Raw genomic sequence first — 19,183 nt, forward strand, 5'->3', positions numbered from 1 at the left:
GAACTTTGGGCAAGACCTTTTTCTGGGTCTTAATTTGTTCCTGTATGAAATGAAGCAACAGGACTAGGTGATCTCCATGGTCCATTCCAGCTCTGCTTTTTTTTTGTTTGTTTTTTTTATATTCTAAGAGCTGCCCCAGCTCTGACATTTGGGGTTTCTACAATCAAAAAAAATAAGACAGTCCAGTGAGAAAGGCACCTGCTCAGTGTTGGAACAACAGAGAATCAAACAAACCATCAATGAACATGAATTTATTGAGTCCCTGCTATATGTAAGATACAGTACTGTGCTAATCTCTCTCTGGTTAGCATGAGTGAGCACTCACATCCCCAAGATCACCTTTGGCTGCCTCTGCTTGAGCTCAATGTCTACTATCTTTCTATCAATTTCTAAAATCATTCTTTCTGATTCTTCCCTCCCTTTTACAATGAGGCCTATGGGACCCAAATATCCTAAACCCTGAACCCTGGTATCCTGTCCTTTCCCAAGGAACTACTCTTCTCCCTCTGGCCTCACCTCCTGCATAAGATATCTTCACATGGCTCCTTGACCTGCCCACTCAGCCTCAGAAATCAATCCTCCACCCTCAGCCGCTCAATCTCCTGAGCCTCAGCTATGTTAGTGGTTATGAGGCTAAGGAGGAGAATGAAATCCTCAGGGGTAGCAGCAGGAATTCAGGACTTTCCAGAAGGAAGTAAAGGAAAGTTTCCAGGAATAGTAGGGGGCTGATAGTGGGGAGGGGGTGGGGCAGGGAGGAGGAATTCAGAGAAGGGAAGGAGGGAAGAGAGCCATCATGAGACAAATTGGCAATAGCAGGCATAGGGGTATGATCCAGGAGGAGGCCATAAGGGTGGAGACTGCATAGCTCAACTCTGCTATCTCCTTATTGATCCAGAGGGCATACTTGCTGACCCGAGAATAGACACTTGGGGTGTCCCTCTGAGCACATCCCAAGGTCCAGCTCACTATCCCTGCTTGGAACCAAGTTCCATCAACTTCACAGACGAGTGGGCTCCCATCATCTCCCTGAGAGAGAGAGAGAGAGAGAGAGAGAGAGAGAGAGAGAGAGAGAGAGAGGGCAGTTATTAGTGAGGGCTGGGAAAGGGGATGAGCTGAGGCCTGCATGGCCTTGTAGAGTGAAACTTACAGTACAGATGGATGTCTAGGCAGTATATGAGCCTGGAGGGGATACAGTGACTGTGTGTATGGTTGTGCTGCATGTGACTAGAGCTCTGTGATGAAAATATGAATCAGTCCTAGGCCTTGGAAGAGCTCTAAAGGGATTTTGAGAAGCAAGTAAGGGAAGTAGAGGAAAAACTGAGAATGATGCAAGAAAATCAGAAAAAACAAGTCAACAGCTTGCTAAAGGAGACTCAAAAAAAAAATACTGAAGAAAATAACACCTTAAAAAACAGCCTAACCTAAATGGCAAAAGAGGTCCAAAAAGCCAATGGGGAGAAGAATGCCCTAAAAAGCAAAACTGGCCAAATGGAAAAGGAAGTCCAAAAGCTTACTGAAGAAAATACTTCCTTCAAAATTAGAATAGAGCAATTGGAAGATAGTGACTTCATGAGAAATCATGACACAGTAGAACAAATCCAAAAGAATGAAAAAATTAGATCTCTGTGATGATACAGTACTGTCTACCTCAGGCACATTGTAAGAAATCCAATGGGCTTGGGAAAAGTCAGAAAATCTGGCTAAACAGCACATTCTTTAGAGGCCTCCAGGAACAGAGAGTAGAGGTGGCTGGTGCCTGACTCCTTCCTGAAGATACTGGAGGAAGCTGTCATGGTGTCATGTAGCAAAGAACATGGCGTTGTTGCACAGAAGATTCCAAATCTAGGCCCCATACTTCCACTCTGCTTATGGCCTCTGGATTTTGCCATGGGCTTCTGCAAGACATTAGCCCCAGTTGTGGGCTAAGACAGGAGAGAACAATCCCTGCTTTCCATCCCTGGAGATGCACTCCATCAAAGGAGCAAGGGAAAAAAAAGCAAAGCACAAACTCAAGGCCAAGCTTCTTCCTCTAGAACTAATTCTCTTCACTGTCTCAGATTTGGACCAACCTTCTTTTTTTCTGTACCACAAAGGAAAGAGCCACTGATTGCAGTTCTGGGTCTCAGTCTCAGGGCAGGGAAGAGCTCTAACACTATTGAAACTGGTACCCTGGTCACAGTTCCAGGGTGAAAAACAGTGCTTGTGGTCACTCACAGACCAGAGCACAAACACAGCTCTCCCTAGATCATACCACCTTGCAAGAACAAAAAACATTTACAGATCCCCAGAAATATCTCTGAAAACAACTGCACAAAAAACCTGAAGCTGGATACTGCCCCCTCCATTCTGGAAGCAAAGCCCCACTTTAGCATGGAGTCAAAAGTCAAGAAATAGGCTGGTAAAATGAGCAAACAGCAGAAAAGGATCCTGACTACAGAATGTTGCTATGGTGACAGAGAAAATCAAAACACAAACTCAGAAAAAGAAAATGAACTCAAAATTGCTACATCCCAAACCTCAAAGGAAAATATGAATTGGCCTCAGACCATGGACGAGTTTAAAAAGGATTTTAAAAATCAAGTGAGACAGAGAGAGGATAAATTGGGAAGAGAAACAGGAGTGATGCAAGAAAATCATGAAAAAAGTGTTGACAGCTTGGTAAAGGTGGCACCAAAAATATGGAAGAAAATAACACTTTAAAAAACAGAATAGGCCAAATGGCAAAAGAGGCACAAGAACCCAAGGAAGAGAAGCATGCCTTGCAAAGCAGAACTCGCCAAAGAGGGAAAGATATACAAAAATTCACTGAAGAGAAGACAAATGAGAATAAATGAGACTGAAGAGTATGACAAATGTTGGAGGGGATATGGGAAAATTAAGAAACTAATGCAGTGTTGGTGAAGTTGTATACCAATTCAACCATTCTGGAGAGCAATTTGGAACTATGCCCTGAGGGTTATGAAGCCATGCATATGTTTTGAGCAAGCAGTACCATTACAAGGTCTGTATCCCAAAAACATAAAAAATAAGAAGGAAAAGGACTTATGTAGACAAAAATATTTATAGTAGGTCTTTCAGTGGTGGCAAAGAATTGGAAATTGAAGGGATGCCCATCAATTGGAGAATGGCTGAACAAGTTGCTCTATATGGTTGTGATAAAATACTATTGTGCTATAAGACATGATGAGCAGGATGCTCTCAGAAAAGCCTGGAAAGACTTGTATGAACTGATACAAAGTGAATTGAGCAAAACCAGGAGAACACTGTATACAGGAACAGCAATATTGTATGATGATGTACTATGAATAACTTTGCCATTCTGAGCAATACAATGATCCAAGACAACTCTGGAGGACTTATGATGAAAAATGCTATCCATCTCCAGAGAAAGAATTGATGGTGTCTGAATGCAAATGAAAGCATACTTTTGCTTTACTTTATTTTTCCTGGGGGTTTTGTATTTTCTTTCACAGCATGATTTACATGGAAATATGTTTTATATGACTGTATGTGTATAAGCGATGTAAAATTGCTTGCCTTCTCAATGAGGGGAGAGGACAGCCAGGGAGAGAATTAGAAACTCAAAATGTGAAAGAAAGAAATATTAAAGTTGTTTTTACATATAATTAGGGAAAAATAAAATATTAAAATAAAAAAAAAAAGAAAACTACTTGAAAGCAGTCTGTTTTATCTATTCTTTTTACCCCCAGGGCCTAGGTCTTGTAATATAATAGGCATTTAATAAAGGTTTGGCGAATGAATGAACTGAGTAATTAGCAAAGTTGCAAGAGATGCAGGTTTTAGTACACACAAAATCTGAGGGAAATCTTCTAACAATTAAAGCTGTCCAAAAGGAAAAGAGCTAGCTGTCTTGGGAGACAGGGAGTTTGTGTTCCCTACTATATTGGAGGTCTTCAAGGGAAGAGGCTGGTATATTAATCTTCAGGGATTTTATAAGGGGAATCCTGCTCAGTTACAGCTTGGATTAAACAACAATAACAACAACAATAATAATGTAAAAGAAGTGTAACAATAGCACCTACTTCCCTGGGTTCTTATGAAGATCAAATGAGATAATATTTGTAAAACACTTAGCACAGTGCCTAGCACATACTAGGCACTACATAAATGCCAGCTATCATTATTATTATTATTATCAATGTAAGCTGCAATGATGTAATGATAATTATCATTATCACTAAAAATAATTGCTAGCATTTATATTGTACAATGCTGACTATTAATAATAACAATAGTATCATTTACATAATGCCCTAAACTTTGCCCAGTGCTTCATGAATGTAATCTCATTTTATCCTTACTATACTCCTGGGAGGGAGGTGCTATTATTATCCTCATTTTACAGATGAGGAAACTGAGGTAGACAGGCGATAAAGTGGCTTGCCCAGGGTCACACAGAGAGTAAGTATCTGAGGCTGTATTTGAACTCAGGGCTTTCTGACTCCAGATTCCAGAGCTCTACGAGCTATGGTACCACCTACCTGTCTCACAGACACTCTGAAATCCTAGAATTCTGTTCTACAATCTGTCTCTAGACACCTAGGTTGTGCGATGTTTCTAAATCTATACTAAGCTCCTATGACTCCTCCCAAAGTCATTCCCTTCTCTGACAATGACTAAGTGCTCTGAGAGATGAAAGATGGAGGTGGGGCTGGGGAGTGGGTGCCAAGGTAGGGGAAAGTTTCTCTCCATGGCTCAATCAACAAACATTTACGAAGCATCTACGAGGTATCAGGACTGCACTAAGCACTGGGTCTTACACAGAGAACTCACAAAGCAGAAGCCTTTTCCTCGGGAATAATCACTGCACAACATGGTAGGGGTGACGATGCGGATAATGCTGGGCACTTCTGAAATTTCATGGTAGCGGGAGTCACATTCATCGTTGCTCAAGACCTGGATCTCAGCTTCGTGAAGACCATCATCTATTTGTATTCTGGGGCTTTGAGCTGGGAAAGACCTCAGTGGTTAGAGCCTTCTTTGTTTCATGATCCCCCTGCCATGACCTCACTGCTTCCACCCCCCTCAACTAGACCACCCCAAAGCCCATGGGGTAGCTCCCAGAGATGACACCACTAGCCCACCCAGTGTTTAGAGCATGGACAAGCCAATCAGCTCCTTCAGTCACTGTAGTCAAAGGTTCAGGAAGGTTTGGGAAAGGGAGACAGAGGAAGAGCCTACACCTCTCTCCTGCTCTGCCACCACCAAACAGTTCTTTCTAACTCCTCAGTGCTCATCTTCGCCCCTGGCTTCCACTGAACTCTGAAAAGAAAGGGCAAGGATGTGCACTATGAAGCGGGAGCACGGGTATGTCCTGAAACCAGAGGCACAGGATATTAGCATTGACAGGACTTCAGAGAGAGTGTTTTGCCCAGCTTCAACCTGAGTGAGAGTATTCTCAACAGCATCCCTGACAAGTGACAACCAGGCCCTGCTTCTAGTCCTCAAAGAGGACAATGACCTCACAAGGCAGCCCATTCAACTTTGGGGATTTTTCTCACTGTGAGGAAGTTTTCCTCATATTGAGCCAAAATTTGTCTCTTCACCATTTCTATCCCTTCCTCTCCATTTTACTCTCTGAGGTTAAGTAGAACACATCTAATCCCCCATCTCCATGGTGGATCTTTCAGTGCTTGAAGACAGCCATCCTATAAGTCTCTTCTTAGGTTAAGTACGCTACATTCTATGAGGTGATCTTTGGGTGACATAATTCTTAAACTAATAAAAGCATGCCTTTGAGGGGTAACCCATGAATTAGAGGGAATGATTCTGACTGTGAAAGGATGAGAATTGTTCTATTTATCTGCTGGCACTCCATACCTATTCCCTAATGGTAATGAGGTAATAAGATGCTTAGCTAGCCAAGGGATTATATAGCAGTACGGGTAATTCCTTACAAGTTTGCCAGGCTTTTCAATTGGCTCACAATGAGCTTGAGATTGTAAAATGTACCAATGAACTCGGTCCAGGGACATAAGAAAAATTTTCAGTGGGAGCCAAAAGGGGAGAAAGAATGAAGAAGCCTCACTCCGAGTCAGTCCAGGGGAATCTAGACCTTTGAAAAGTTCACTACATTTAGGATATCTAGTCTGGAACCAGGAAAATTTCTCTCTATGATTGTATGTGAAAACCAGTTTTGGAGTCAGAGGACCTGGGTTTGAATCTCAGCTCTGCAACCTGATGTGTGTGATCCTGGGCAAGTCATTTCTTTCTTTCTTTTTTTGTGAGGCAATCAGGGTTAAGTGACTTGCCCAAGGTCACTAAAAGTCATTTTTTTTTGTCTAGTCCTGCCTCTTCATCTCCAAAGTGAAGGGATTGGACTTGATAGGTGACTCTCAGCCTACTTCAGGCTCTAAGTCCTACAACTGGAACCTGAAGCCTGAGAAGACACTTATGGGGGTAGATGTCTTTCAAACACTGAAAGACCCACTGTGGAGATGGGGGATAGTACATGGTATAGGGCCTACCATAGCTCTCACAATATAATAGTCATTTAATAAATGTCTAGGGAATGAATAAACTGAACAATTAGCAAAGTTGCAAGAGATACAGATTTTAGTGCATACAATCTGAGCAAAATCTTCTAACAACTAAAGCTGTCCAGAAGGAAATGGAGCTAGCTGCCTTGGGAGACAGGGAGTTTGCGTTGCCTATTATATTAGAGGCCTTCAAGGGAAGGGGACTATTAATTAATCTTAACAATTAATCTTTAGCTATTCTCTAAGGGGATTACTGCTCAGCTACACCTTGGATTAGATAACAACAATGCAAAATAAGATTAAAAATAGGACCTACCCCCCAGAGTTGTTATGAAGGTCATTTGTAAAGCACTTAGCACAGGGCCTGGCACACAGTAGGCACTATAGAAAGCACCTTATAAGATCACTGAGCGCAACCCCTCTTTTTACAGTTAAGCAACCTGAGGCCCAGATCAAAGCCACATATCAGGACTGAAATACAAACCCTGTCCCCTCACATCTAGTGACTTCCTGCTCCTGTTCCTTTGGGCTCTGCCTTAACCCTCTTCCTTCAACCCTAAAGCACTAGTTTACTTTTGGTGATTTGAAGAGTGCCAAAGAAGAAAAACCCTACAAAAAAGACAACACTCTCCATTTCAAAAAGAAGTCTGATGCCTGAAATTCCATCATTACAGAACTATTTCTTTTGTTAAATCATGTCCTACTCAGCCTCCTCTGTTCAAATACAAGTGTTCCTCATGAGAATGTTGTACACAATAACAGTCACGTTGAGTGATGACTAACATTGATGAGCTTAACCCTTCTCAGCATTATAAAGATCTAAGACATCTCCAGAGGCCTCGTGATGGAAAATGCTATCCACATCCAAAGAACAAACTATGGAAGTTGAATTGCTATCTTTTTTTTTCTCTTCTGTTGAATTTTGTTTTCTCTTTCTGATGGTTCCTCCTATTGGTTTTAATTTTTACTTACAACATCACTAATGTGAAAATATGTTTAATAGGAATGTAAATGTATAGCCTATAGCAGATTGTGTACCATCTTGGGGAGAGTGGTGGGGAGGAAGGGGGAAAAAATTTTAAGTTCAAAAGCACATAGAAGCAATTGTTCCTAAATCAAAATAAACTAATAAAATAAAAAAATAAACAAAAAAAAAATACAAGTGTTCCTGAGGGAAGAACGATCTATCTAGGCACTTGTGCTTTAATGTAAGCTTTCCTGGGGATGAGGGGAGTGGGATTGCTAAATGGGGAGGAGGGGCATTGGGGACTGGGATCAAATAATGACACATATAATTCTGGTTCCATGAAATGTGTTGGAGAAGGGTCTCAGGAACCAGTAGTGACCTGGGTACAGCAGAAGGCCATGGACAGCATACAAAGTGGAACACAGATGCCATAAATCAACTTGTCAGCAGGCTGAGATACTGCAAACTGAAACAGGGAAGGAATTGTGGATGCTGTGATATATTCAGAAAGGGTAAATACCCTTCCTGGGCAAATAGTAGACTAGTCAGGAAATAGGTTACAGTAACTAATAATAAATAAAATTAAATTAGTCAAGAAGTAGGCAGATGGACATGTATGTGGCAAGCAGGACTTAAAAGCTGGAGTGGGTACAGTGAAGGCTATGGTGTGCAAGGGCTAGGGAGGAAGAACTCAAGACCACTGAAGAATACCAGGGGAAAGAACAAGGCTGGCTCCTTAGTCCTAACCATGGGGTATTTTCTCACCTTTTCCTTCTGATGAGGATATATTTATCTGGCCCCACCCTGTTAGCCAGCAGAAGGACCCAACTTTCAGATCAAATATGGGGGAGGGCAGGCAAACAGGGGAAATTTTCTTGGTGTATTTCAACTCCTGGGCAAGCTTGAGGAGGGCTACGTCGTCCTCACGGCCAATCCACGACCAGTATCTGGTCTCCTGGTAGTTGGGATGGATTACCACTCGCTTGACTGCAACCCGGGTAGAAGAGTCAGAGCTCTGTTTGAGATGTGTGCTCCCCACAAAAACACTCAAATTATCATTGCTATTGGAGAGAGGGAAGATATTAACACTGTCATCATTACATTGAAATGGAAAGAGCACTGGACTTCGGGGGTGGGGTTGGGGAATCAGAAAATGTGACCTTGAGTCCTGGCTACACCATTTGCTAGATAGGGGACCCTTGAGCAAGCTGTTGAACCTCTTGGACCACAGTTTACTCATCTGCAAAACAAGACGGGTTGGACTACACCAGGGCTGGAAGCCACATGGGGCCCTCTAGTCCTCAAGTGCAGCCCACTCCTGGATTAGACAATTCACTCTATAAGATCTGTTCAGCTCTAGATGCTACATGGTAGGAAGAAAATGGACAAGAGGGGGTTTAACAGGCTGATCTAGAGACTAAAGACCATGCCCTATGAAGATCCGTTCAATTAACTAGAGATGTTTAGGGTGGAGAAGAGAAGACACAGAGAGGGACTAACTGCAGTCTTCCAAAAGTTTCAAGAATTAGTTTCAAATAGCTTCAAGGATTCACCTTTATCACATGGGTGGGGTGGGAAAGGAGGGCACACACAGAAGAGCAAAGAGCTGCTGAGGAGATTGTGGCTCAGTTGATCTCCTGTCTTTGCATTGGCCTGTCTCCCTGGTCTAGAACACTCTCTCTCCTCATCTCTGTTTCCTGGCTTCTCTGGTTTCCTCTAGGACTCAGCAGGAGGCCTTTCTGGACCCCACTGCTACCCCTTCAGCTGCTAATGCCCTCCACTCTCCAATTACTCCTCATCTACTATGACTAGGTCTTGTATGTACCTAGTTATTAACATATGGTTTCCCCCATTAGGATGTCAGCTCCTTGGGGGCAGGGGCTGAGCTGTGTGTTTTGCTTTATTTATTCATCTGCTCACTTATCCATTCATTCCTTAATTTATCTATTGACTCATTCATCTATTCATTCATTCACTTCTTTATTAATTTGTTCTTCCCCTTTCTTTGTTTCCCTGGTGCTTACTTAGCACAGGGCCTGGCACACAGGCAATGCCTAATAAAGGCTTCTTGCCTAGTTGGCTGACTGAGTTGAAGCAACAGTCTTAACCCTTAACACTACTCTAAAAATCAGAGCTGTCAAAAAGCAGACAGACTGACTTGAGAGCTAGGGTTGTTTCTGTATTCCTCATTTGAGCTGGTGCTAGACGGCCTCTTGTTGGAGATATTGTAGGGATTTTAAAGCCTTTTCTACTGAGATTCTGTGATTCTACATCGTTTGGTGATAAAGGACCATGTAACTCCTACTCTTTCTGTAACGCTACTTCTACCCACCTGCCACAATTGTGACACTGTGTCCACTCTTACCTTTCCAGGCTCTTTCCTGTGTTCCAGCTCATGCTCCTTGCCCCAACCTACCCCACCTAACCCAACTATCCTGCTAAAGAGGGAAACAGCTCTGGACTTGGAATCACAGGAAAGTTTACAAAGTATTTTCCCAACAACACCATAAGAGAGGTAGGGCAAATGATATTTATCCTGACCTATGGAGTGACTGATTAGTTCACTAAGGGCCTTGGAAATAGTTCAACTCACATATTCACACAATGAGCAGCTGTCAGCACCCACGATCCAGCAATTATGGTCCCACCACACAGGTGCTTGCTGTCATTCTGAATGCTGACTTGCCATGGCCATTTTGAGGGCACAGATGCTTCTCCACCTATGACTCTTTCAACTATTGTTGAATGACCACAGCCTACAGAGGGAGGAAAAGTGAGAGAACAAGGGTGAGAGGGTGAGAGAGACAGAGAGAGAGAAGTGGCAGAAGAGATGGACAGAGAGAGATGGAAAAGATTTGAGACAGAAAGATAGATGAGAGAGAATTGAGAGAGAGAGAGAGAGAGAGAGAGAGAGAGAGAGAGAGAGAGAGAGAGAAGGGGACAGAGAGAGGGAGCGAGCGGAAAGAGAGACAACAGGGGGAGGAAGTGAAAGAGGTAGGAGAGAGAGACAGACAGACACAGGAGGGGACCCAGAATCCTGGGTTATCAGTCCTCCATTGAAGTCACAACCCCTAAGTTCTACTTAATAGTTAGCACTTCAAGAAACAGCCACCTTATAAGGCTGTTAAAACAAAAAAAAAGTCCTGGATTGGAGATAGAGTGACTTAGGTTTCAATCCTGGTTGTGATACTTACTGTACGACTGAGCAGACCTTCTAAACTCTCTGAGCCCCAGTTTCCCCATCTGCAAAATCAGAATAATGATTCCAGCACTACCTAGGTCATAGACTTCCCACATCCATAGGCAGTAGACATGAGAGACATTACTACGGTTATCATCATTATCGTTGCTGATCTCCTTAGCTCTTGGTAGTGACAACTAAGGGATCACCACTCCAAGGTGGATCTCAGGAAGTTCCCCTTTGATCCCTAACAAACAGGGATAGTGACGTGAGGGGACCCCAGATATCATGTGATTGCACTTTAGGCTAGTCAATTTCTGTTTCCATTTTATGAGACCATTCAATTGAATTTCATTCACCAGACTACTAGGAGACACAGTTCACAGAGCATAAAATGGAGATAGTAATGTTACCTACCTCTCAGGGTTGTTGTGGGGATCACATGAGAAAACATGTAAAATGCTTCACAAACCTTGCAGCACTATACAAATGTTGTTCAGTTGTTTCAGTCACATCTGACTCTGTGTGACACCATGGACCTCCGTCCGTGGGGTTTTCTTAGCAAAGATAATGGAGTGGTTTTCCATTTCCTTCTCCAGTGGCACACAGAGGCTAAGTGACCTGTCCAAGGTCACACAGCTAGAATGTTTCTGAGGCTGGATTTTAACTCAGGCCTGCCGAACTCCAAGGCCAGAACTCTATCCATAGGACCACTTAGCTGTTATTAATTCAATAAATACTTATTACATTTGAATAAAAGGAGTGTGGAAAGAGACCTGGTTTGGAGTCATCTGACCTTAGCTGAAATCCCTGTTCTGCCACTTAATACCCATGTGACCTTGAGCAGTCACTGAACCTCTCTGTTCCTCAGATTCCTCACCTTTAAAATAAGGCAGTTGAACTAGATGGACACTAAGGTCTCTTCTGGCTTCTACGAACCTCTGAGCCTATAAACATACAGTCATGTTGGGTGTTCTGGGAATGCCCCTGGAGCCAAATTGAGAAGTCACTCTATGAAGACTTAGAGTGCTTTGTATTCACTGGCCTTACTTGTAGTTACCTCCTCTATACCATGTATGTCATGCTGGATGAAAGGTCCTACCACTGACTCCCACTGTGTGACCATGGGCAAATGATTTTTTAACCTTTCTGGGTCCCTAGCCTGCATGATGAAGGGGCTGGCCTAGGCGATCTCCAAGGATCCTTTCCTTTCCTATATTCAGGATTATGGCTGAAGCACCTTTGATCCTAAAGGCAGGACCTAGCCCCCTGAGGGTGTCTCCCCATTAGGACCAAGATACATTGGATGAAATTACTTTGTACCATAAGCTACTGAGGGAGATCAGAGGTAGATATAGCAGAGAAGGCAATGGCAGGAAAGGGGAAGGACCTACATGGAGACAGAAGGAAGAACAGTTTCCTCACAACACATAAGAAATGCCCTCAGGTCCAGAACTTTGTCTGCTCCATTAGGGGATCCTTGAAGCCAATGGACGGACATTGTCTCCAGGAAGGCCACCATGTTCTCACTACTCATTTGCAAATTCTTCTCTATGGGTTCAGGCCTTGAAGAAAATGAGTATCTAACCATGGGTTTAGGGCCTGCCTGCATCGTCTGATCTCAAAATGAGCAGTCATTATCATTAAGAAGTCTTTTCTCCTGTTGAATGTACATATCTTACCTACTGCTCCTTCATTATATTCCTGGGAGAACTGGGATCTGGGCAGGGGTGGGACAGTTTGTGATGAAAATATTATGATCATAGGACCATACTAAGTCAGAGCTGGAAGGTCTCTTAGAACATGGCATGTCATAAGGCAAGCTTAGAACACAGAATGTCAGAGGTGAGAGGGCCCCTAGAACACAGAATGCCCAGGGAGGGGAGGGGCCTGAGCTCTCCCTCAGCAAAGAGGAGCCAGGGCTCTGGGGCAGGGCTGCCAAGGCTGTGTGGGCCCCCCCAGGCAGTGAAGCCTGGAGGGGTGGGGGGCCCTCTGGGCACTGAAGGCTGTGGGGGTAGGCCCGGGCCTTGCCCCACCCCCCCATAGAACCTTTTTCATCCTCCTGGGTCGTCGGCGGCTCCACAGAAGCGCAGTCTGTAGGGAGAGAAGGGGGCGGGGCCCTAGTTAGGGGCACAAGGGGCAGGCCCTTCCCCCCCGCAGACACCCCCCTCCACAGACCCCACCCCACTCCCCACCATCCGGGAGCTCACCCACGGGCAGCAGCAGCCTGAAGAGGAGGAGCAGGGCTCCCAGGGGGCCCAGCATCCTCCCAGCTCTGCTGTGACAGGGCTGTGAGCCTTGGGGCACCCTCTCCAGGGAGTCCATCAGAGCTGGGGCTTTCGAGCGCCTTTCTGCAGAGCCCCCTAGAGGGGACATCCGGCAACGCCCTCCCTGCAGAGCCTCCTAGTGGGAACATCCGGCAACGCCCTCCCTGCAGAGGCCCCTAGTGGCGGCGCTAGGAAATGCCCCCGCGGTGCTGGAGGCCTCACAGTCCTCTCTGCGCAGAGGCCTCCCGGGGTGCTGGAGATAGGGGGAGTCCAAGAAACGGAAAAGTAAGAAGGCATAGGATAGTCCTGCTGATAAATATGGCGCCCCGCACCAACAGCAGTCATTTGGAGCTTTGGACCCATGGTTATCACCTTCGCTCTGGCCTTTACAGAGGCTTTCGTTGGAAAATCCCATGTCACCAGTAGCTGCCTCGATGGTGTAATTACACAGATGGAATAGAATATTATGGCCCCTTATATAGCTGACTGGGGCTAGGGGAGAAAGGGAAACATTCATGGGAGCATTGGATTATAAATTAAGGGTTGAAAGAGACCTTAGAGTTGATCAAGCTGAATTCTCTCATTTTACAGAAGAGGCCCCCCCAAATCCATTGACTTGTCCACTCCCACTGATACCCCTGTCTCTCTACCACTGTTTGCTTTCTTCTCCCCCTTGGCAAGTCAGACATTTGGTGAGGTAATTCAGAATTTTGCTAAGAAAATGACTAAAATATATCTTTTGGTGCAGAGATCCAAGGACATCCCGTATACATTAAAAAAAAATTCATAAAGTCACTTTTTTTTTTTTGCTTTCTAGTAAGGCAACAGAGGGTAAGTGACTTGCCAAAAGTCACACAGCTAGTTAAGTGTCAAGTGTTGAGGCCGGATTTGAATTTAGGTCTTCCTGACTCCAGGGCAGGTACTTTATTCACTGTGTCACCTAGCTGCCCCCAGGCTGAGTGTATGGCCTCTGAGGTATTTAATTTGTATTTTATATTTATACAGTTGTTTACATAGTGTTGATTTCATCCAGACTGACTGGACTACCCTGGTGGCAGGACCCAACCCAATCCATGAATGAGGAATCCATCAGTATTGGACTCCCACACATAAGCTGCCACATGCATGGGCCTCCTGACTAAAGAAAAATGGAAGCGGTGCTACTCTCAGAGTTCTAGACTTTCATCAGGGCAGACCTGCATGTGCTTCATTAATTAGCACCAGAGTAATTAGCTTAATTTACTTGTTTCTGCTAAATTCTATTTTAACAGTTGCATTCATGCCTTTACTCAGAGTAGACTGGGTTGTTGGACTGTTGTTTTTTTCAGCCCCAAAGATGGACTTCACCCTTGGTTCTGTCCATCCCTCAAGATCTGGCAGTCAAGAGGAGGCAAATATTTTTTTCTTTTAGTATTTTGTTTTCCTCTAGTTACATGTAAAAACAATTTTAAACATTCATTTTTAAAACTTTGATTTCCAAATTCTCTCCCTTCCTCCATTTCCATCCCCCTCATTGAGAAGGGAAACAATTTGATATAGGTTATACATGTGTAGTCATGCAAAACATTTCCATAATACTCATGTTGTGAGAGAAAACAAACACAAAAAAAAAACCTCAAGAAAAATAAAATAAAAACACCGTCAGTTCTTTCTTTGGGAATGGATAGCATTTTTCATCATAAACCTTCAGAGTTGTCTTGTATCATTTTGTTGCTGAGAATAACTAAGTCATTCATAGTGATCATCTTATAATATTGCTGTCACTTTGTGCATAGTACATTTCCCTTTGCATCAGCTCATGTAAGTCTTCCCAGGTTTCTCTGAGAGCATCCTGTTCATCATGTCTTACATAGCACAATAAGTATCCTATCACAATCACATAGAACAATTCGCCCACTCATTCCCCAACTGATGGGCATCCCTTCAGTTCCCACTTATTTGTCATCAGAAAAGAGCTGCTATAAATATTTTTTTACATATAGGTCCTTTTTTTCTTTGTTTTTTTTTAATTTCTTCTGAGATACAGACTTAGCAGTGTTATTGCTAGGGCAAAGGGTATGTGAGCAGCTAGGTGGCACAGTGAACAGAACTCTGGACTTGGAGTCAGGAGGACCTGAGTTCAAATCCAGCCTCAGACACTTAACACTTACTAGCTGTGTGACTCTGGGCAAGTCACTTAACCCTGATCACCTCACCAAAAAACAAACACACAAACAAACAAAGGCATGCATGGTCTTATAGTCCTTTGGGCCTAGTTCCCAGTTGCTCCACAGAGTGGCTGAATCAGTTCACAACTGTACCAACAGTGTATTAATGTCTCACTTTTCCCACATCTCCTCCAACATTTGTGATTTCTTTTTCTGTCCTATTAGCCAATCTAATGGATTTGAGGCAGTATCTCAGAATTGTTTTAATGTGCATTTCTCCAATCAATAGTAAGTTGGGGCATTTTTTTTTCATATGGCAATAGATAGCTTTGATTACTTCATCTGAAAACCATTCATATCTTGTGATCATTTATCAGTTGAGGAATGGCTCTCATTTTCATAAATTTGACTCAGTTCTCTACATGTTTGAGAGATGAGGGCTTTTCAGAGAAAATTATTTCAAATATTTTTTCACAGTTATTATTATTAAATGTATTTGCCTCCATCCTACTTCTCCCACTCTGTTTCTTCTGTTCTCTCTCTCCTTTCACCTTTTCCCTCCTCAAAAGTGTTTTGCTTCTGACTAACCCTCCCCCAATCTGTCCTGCCTTCTATCACCCACCTCCCTTCTCTTATCCCCTTCCTCTCCTAATTTCCTGTGGGGTAAGATAGATTTCTATACCCAACTGAGTGTGTATGTTATTCCCTCTTTAAGCCAATTCTGATGAGAGTAAGAATCATTCACTCCCTCCACCTCCCCTTTTTTCCCCTCCACTGTAAAAGCTTTTTCTTGCCTCTTTTATGTGAGATAATTTACCCCATTCTACTTCTCCCTTTCCCTTTCTCTGAGTCCATTCCTCTCTCCCTGCTTAATTTTATTTTTTTAGATGTCATCCCTTCATATTAAACTCACTCCTGTGCCCTCTGTCTATATATACTCCTTTTAACTGCCTTAATAATGAGAAAGTTCTTATAAGTATCATCTTCCCATGTAGGAATGTAAACAGTTTGGCTTTATTAAGTCTCTTATGATTTCCCCTTCTTTACCTTTTTATGCTCTCTCTTTCTTTTTCATTTTTGTTAGGCAATAGGGTTAAGTGACTTGCCCAGGGTCACACAGCTAGTAAGTGTTATGTGTCTGAGGCCAGATTTGAACTCAGATCCTCCTGACTCCAAGGCCAGAGCTCTATCCACTGTAGCACCTAGCTGCCCCTTATACTTCTCTTGAGTTTTGTATTTCAAAGACAAATTTTTTATTCAGCTCTGACCTTTTCATCAAGAATGCTTGAAAGTCCTCTATCTCATTGACTATCTACTTTTCCCCTTGAAGGATTATACTCAATTTTGCTGGTAGGTGATTCTTGGTTTTAATCCTAGCTCCTTTGCCTTCCAGAATATCATATTCCAAGGCCTCTGATCCTTTAAAGTAACAGCTGCTAAATCTTGTGTTATCCTGACTGTGGCTCCATGATACTTGAATTGTTTCTTTCTGGCTGCTTGCAATATTTTCCCCTTGACCTGGAAGCTTTCAGATTTGGCTGTAATGTTCCTAAGAGTTTTCATTTTGGGATCTCTTTCAGGAGATGATCAGTGGATTCTTTTAATTTCTGTTTTACCCTCTGGTTCTAAAATGTCAGGGCAGTTTTCTGTGATAATTTCTTGAAAGATGATGTCTAGGACTTTTTTTGATCATGGCTTTCAGATAGTCCAATAATTTTTAAATTATCTCTCGTGGATCTATTTTCCAGGTTAATTGTTTTTCCAATGAGATATTTCACATTGTCTTCTATTTTTTCATTCTTTTGATTTTGTTTTATTGTTTCTTGATTTCTTATAAAATCATTAGCTCCTATTTGCTGCATTCTAATTTTTAAGGAATTATTTTCTTCAGGGAGCTTTTGTACCTCCTTTTCCATTTGGCCAATTCTATTTTTTTAGGAATTTTTTTCTTCAGTGAATTTTTGTGCCTCTTTTTCCATTTGGTCAATTCTGCTTTTTAAGGCATTCTTCTTCTCATTGGCTTTTTGTACATCTTTTACCATTTGGTCTAGTCTGTTTCTTTTTTTTCCACTAAACATTTGATTTTTATTTTTTAAATTTTTATTTATTTATTTAATTTTACATTTTAATCAATTTATTTTGAATTATCAAGAATTACTTCTATAAGCTTTTGAGTTTTATATTTTTCTGCCTCTTCCTCCCCACCTCCCTCACCAAGACAGAGTGCAATCTGATATAGGCTATACATATATAGTCCTACTAAACATATTTTCACATTAGTGATGTTGTAGCTAAGAATTAGAACCAATAGGAGGAACCATCAGAAAGAAGAAACAAAACACAACAGAAAAAAAAATAGCAAATAATATGCTTCAATCTGCATTCAAATTCCATAGTACTTTCTTTGGATGTGGATAGCATTTTCCATCACTAGGCCTTTGGAGATGTCTTAGATCCTTGTATTGCTGAGAAGGGTTAAGTTTATCAATATTAGCTATCGCACGATGTGGCTGTTATTGTGTATAATGTTCACTTCACTCAGCATCAGACTATACAAGTCTTTCCAGGTTTTTCTGAAGTCAGCCTATTCATCATTTCTTATAGCACAATAGTATTCCATTACATTCATATACCACAACTTGTTCAGCCATTCCTCAATTAATGGGCATCTTCTCAATTTCTAATTCTTTGCCACCACAAAAAGAGCTGCTATACATATTTTTGTACATGTGGGTCCTTTTCCCATTTGTTTGATCTCTTTGGGATATAGCCCTAGAAGTGCTATTGCTGGGTCAAAGGGTATGCACATTTTTATAGCCCTTTGGGCATAGTTCCAAATTCCTCTCCAAAATGGTTGAATCATTTCACAACTTCACCAACAATGCATTAGTGTTCCAATTTTCCCACATCTTCTCCAACATTTATTATTTTCCTGTTTTGTCATCTTGGCCAGTCTGATAGGTGTGATGTGGTACCTCAGAGTTGTTTTGATTTGCATTTCTCTAATTACTAGTGATTTAGAGCATTTTTTCATATGACTATAGATGGCTTTAATTTCTCCATTTGAGAACTGCCTGTTCATATCCTTTGACCATTTATCAATTGGGGAATGACTTGTATTCTTACAAATTTGACTTAATTCTCTATATATTTTAAAAATGAGGCCCTTGTCAAAGAGACTGGTTGTAAAAATTCTTTCACAATTTTCTGTTTTCCTTCTAATCTTAGTTGCATTGGCTTTGTTTATGCAAAAACTTTTCAATTAAATGCAATCAAAGTTATCCATTTTGTTTTTCATAATGTTCTCTATCTCCTGTTTGGTCATGAATTCTTCTGTTCTCCATAAATCTGATAGGTAAACTTCCTCTTTATACTCTTAAAAATTATCGAGGACCCCGTCAAAAAACTTTTTAAAAAGATGTTTTATATTTATCAATATTTACCAAATAAAAAAATGTTAATTAATTTTTTTAATCCATCAAAATTTACCAAATTAAAAATTAAAACATCTAGGCGTCATTGTGAAAGTAGTTTTGGCCCTGTGGTTCCTTTGAAATATGGATGTCCAGGGGTCCCTATATCCCCCTTTAAGAACTACTGATCTAGTCCAGTCTTTTTGTGTTATAGAGGACTAGAAGTGACTAGGTGAAGGGCTCATGACTAGTAGCAGCAGCACTGAGATTCAGTAGAGTCCCCTGACTCTGTGTCTCTGACACCACCAAAGCTAGGGAGAAAGTGTGAGGACTAATTGGATATCAGGGTCAAAATCCAGTTGTACATGGTGGGACCAGACCATCTAGAACTTTTGTAGTAGCACTTGAAAGTTTGCAAAGCACTTTACAAATATTATCTCTTTTTATCCCTACAACAACCCTGTGAGGTACCTGCTACCATTATCTCTATTTTATGGATGAGGAAATTGAGACTGAAGGAGTTTAAGTGACTTGCCCAGAGTCACCAAGTGAATAAATGTGTGAGGCCAGATTTGAACTCAGGTCTTCCCACTGTACCACTTAGCTGCTTCCCAGATTGGATATATTAGAAATTTAGCAGGAACACTTTGTTTTTAAATCTTGGCATGGTCAGAATTTAATATGACCACAACTATCACAGAATCAAAT

At 42.0% G+C, this 19,183-nt stretch overlaps 1 protein-coding gene across 2 annotated transcripts; it reads right to left on the reverse strand.

Moving 5' to 3' along the window:
* Nucleotides 1–239: 239 nt before the first annotated feature.
* PRSS50 (serine protease 50) lies at nucleotides 240–13,146 on the reverse strand. 2 transcript variants are annotated; one of them, XM_020999185.2, is made up of 6 exons: nucleotides 12,859–13,146; nucleotides 12,698–12,742; nucleotides 10,061–10,223; nucleotides 8,233–8,528; nucleotides 4,795–4,970; nucleotides 240–1,026 (listed from the first exon to the last, which is right to left on the reverse strand). In XM_020999185.2, the coding sequence occupies exons 1-6, from the start codon at nucleotides 13,022–13,024 to the stop codon at nucleotides 763–765; spliced, it is 1,110 nt and encodes a 369-aa protein (XP_020854844.1). In that variant the 5' UTR covers nucleotides 13,025–13,146; the 3' UTR covers nucleotides 240–762. The 2 variants fall into 2 exon arrangements, with proteins under 2 accessions (XP_020854844.1, XP_020854845.1); XM_020999186.2 differs by lacking the exons at nucleotides 12,698–12,742; nucleotides 12,859–13,146 and adding an exon at nucleotides 12,331–12,445.
* Nucleotides 13,147–19,183: the final 6,037 nt, after the last annotated feature.

The sequence above is a fragment of the Phascolarctos cinereus genome, unplaced genomic scaffold, assembly GCF_003287225.1.
Source record: "Phascolarctos cinereus isolate Bilbo 61053 unplaced genomic scaffold, phaCin_HiC Scaffold_4;HRSCAF=312, whole genome shotgun sequence".
Taxonomy (NCBI): Eukaryota; Metazoa; Chordata; class Mammalia; order Diprotodontia; family Phascolarctidae; genus Phascolarctos; species Phascolarctos cinereus.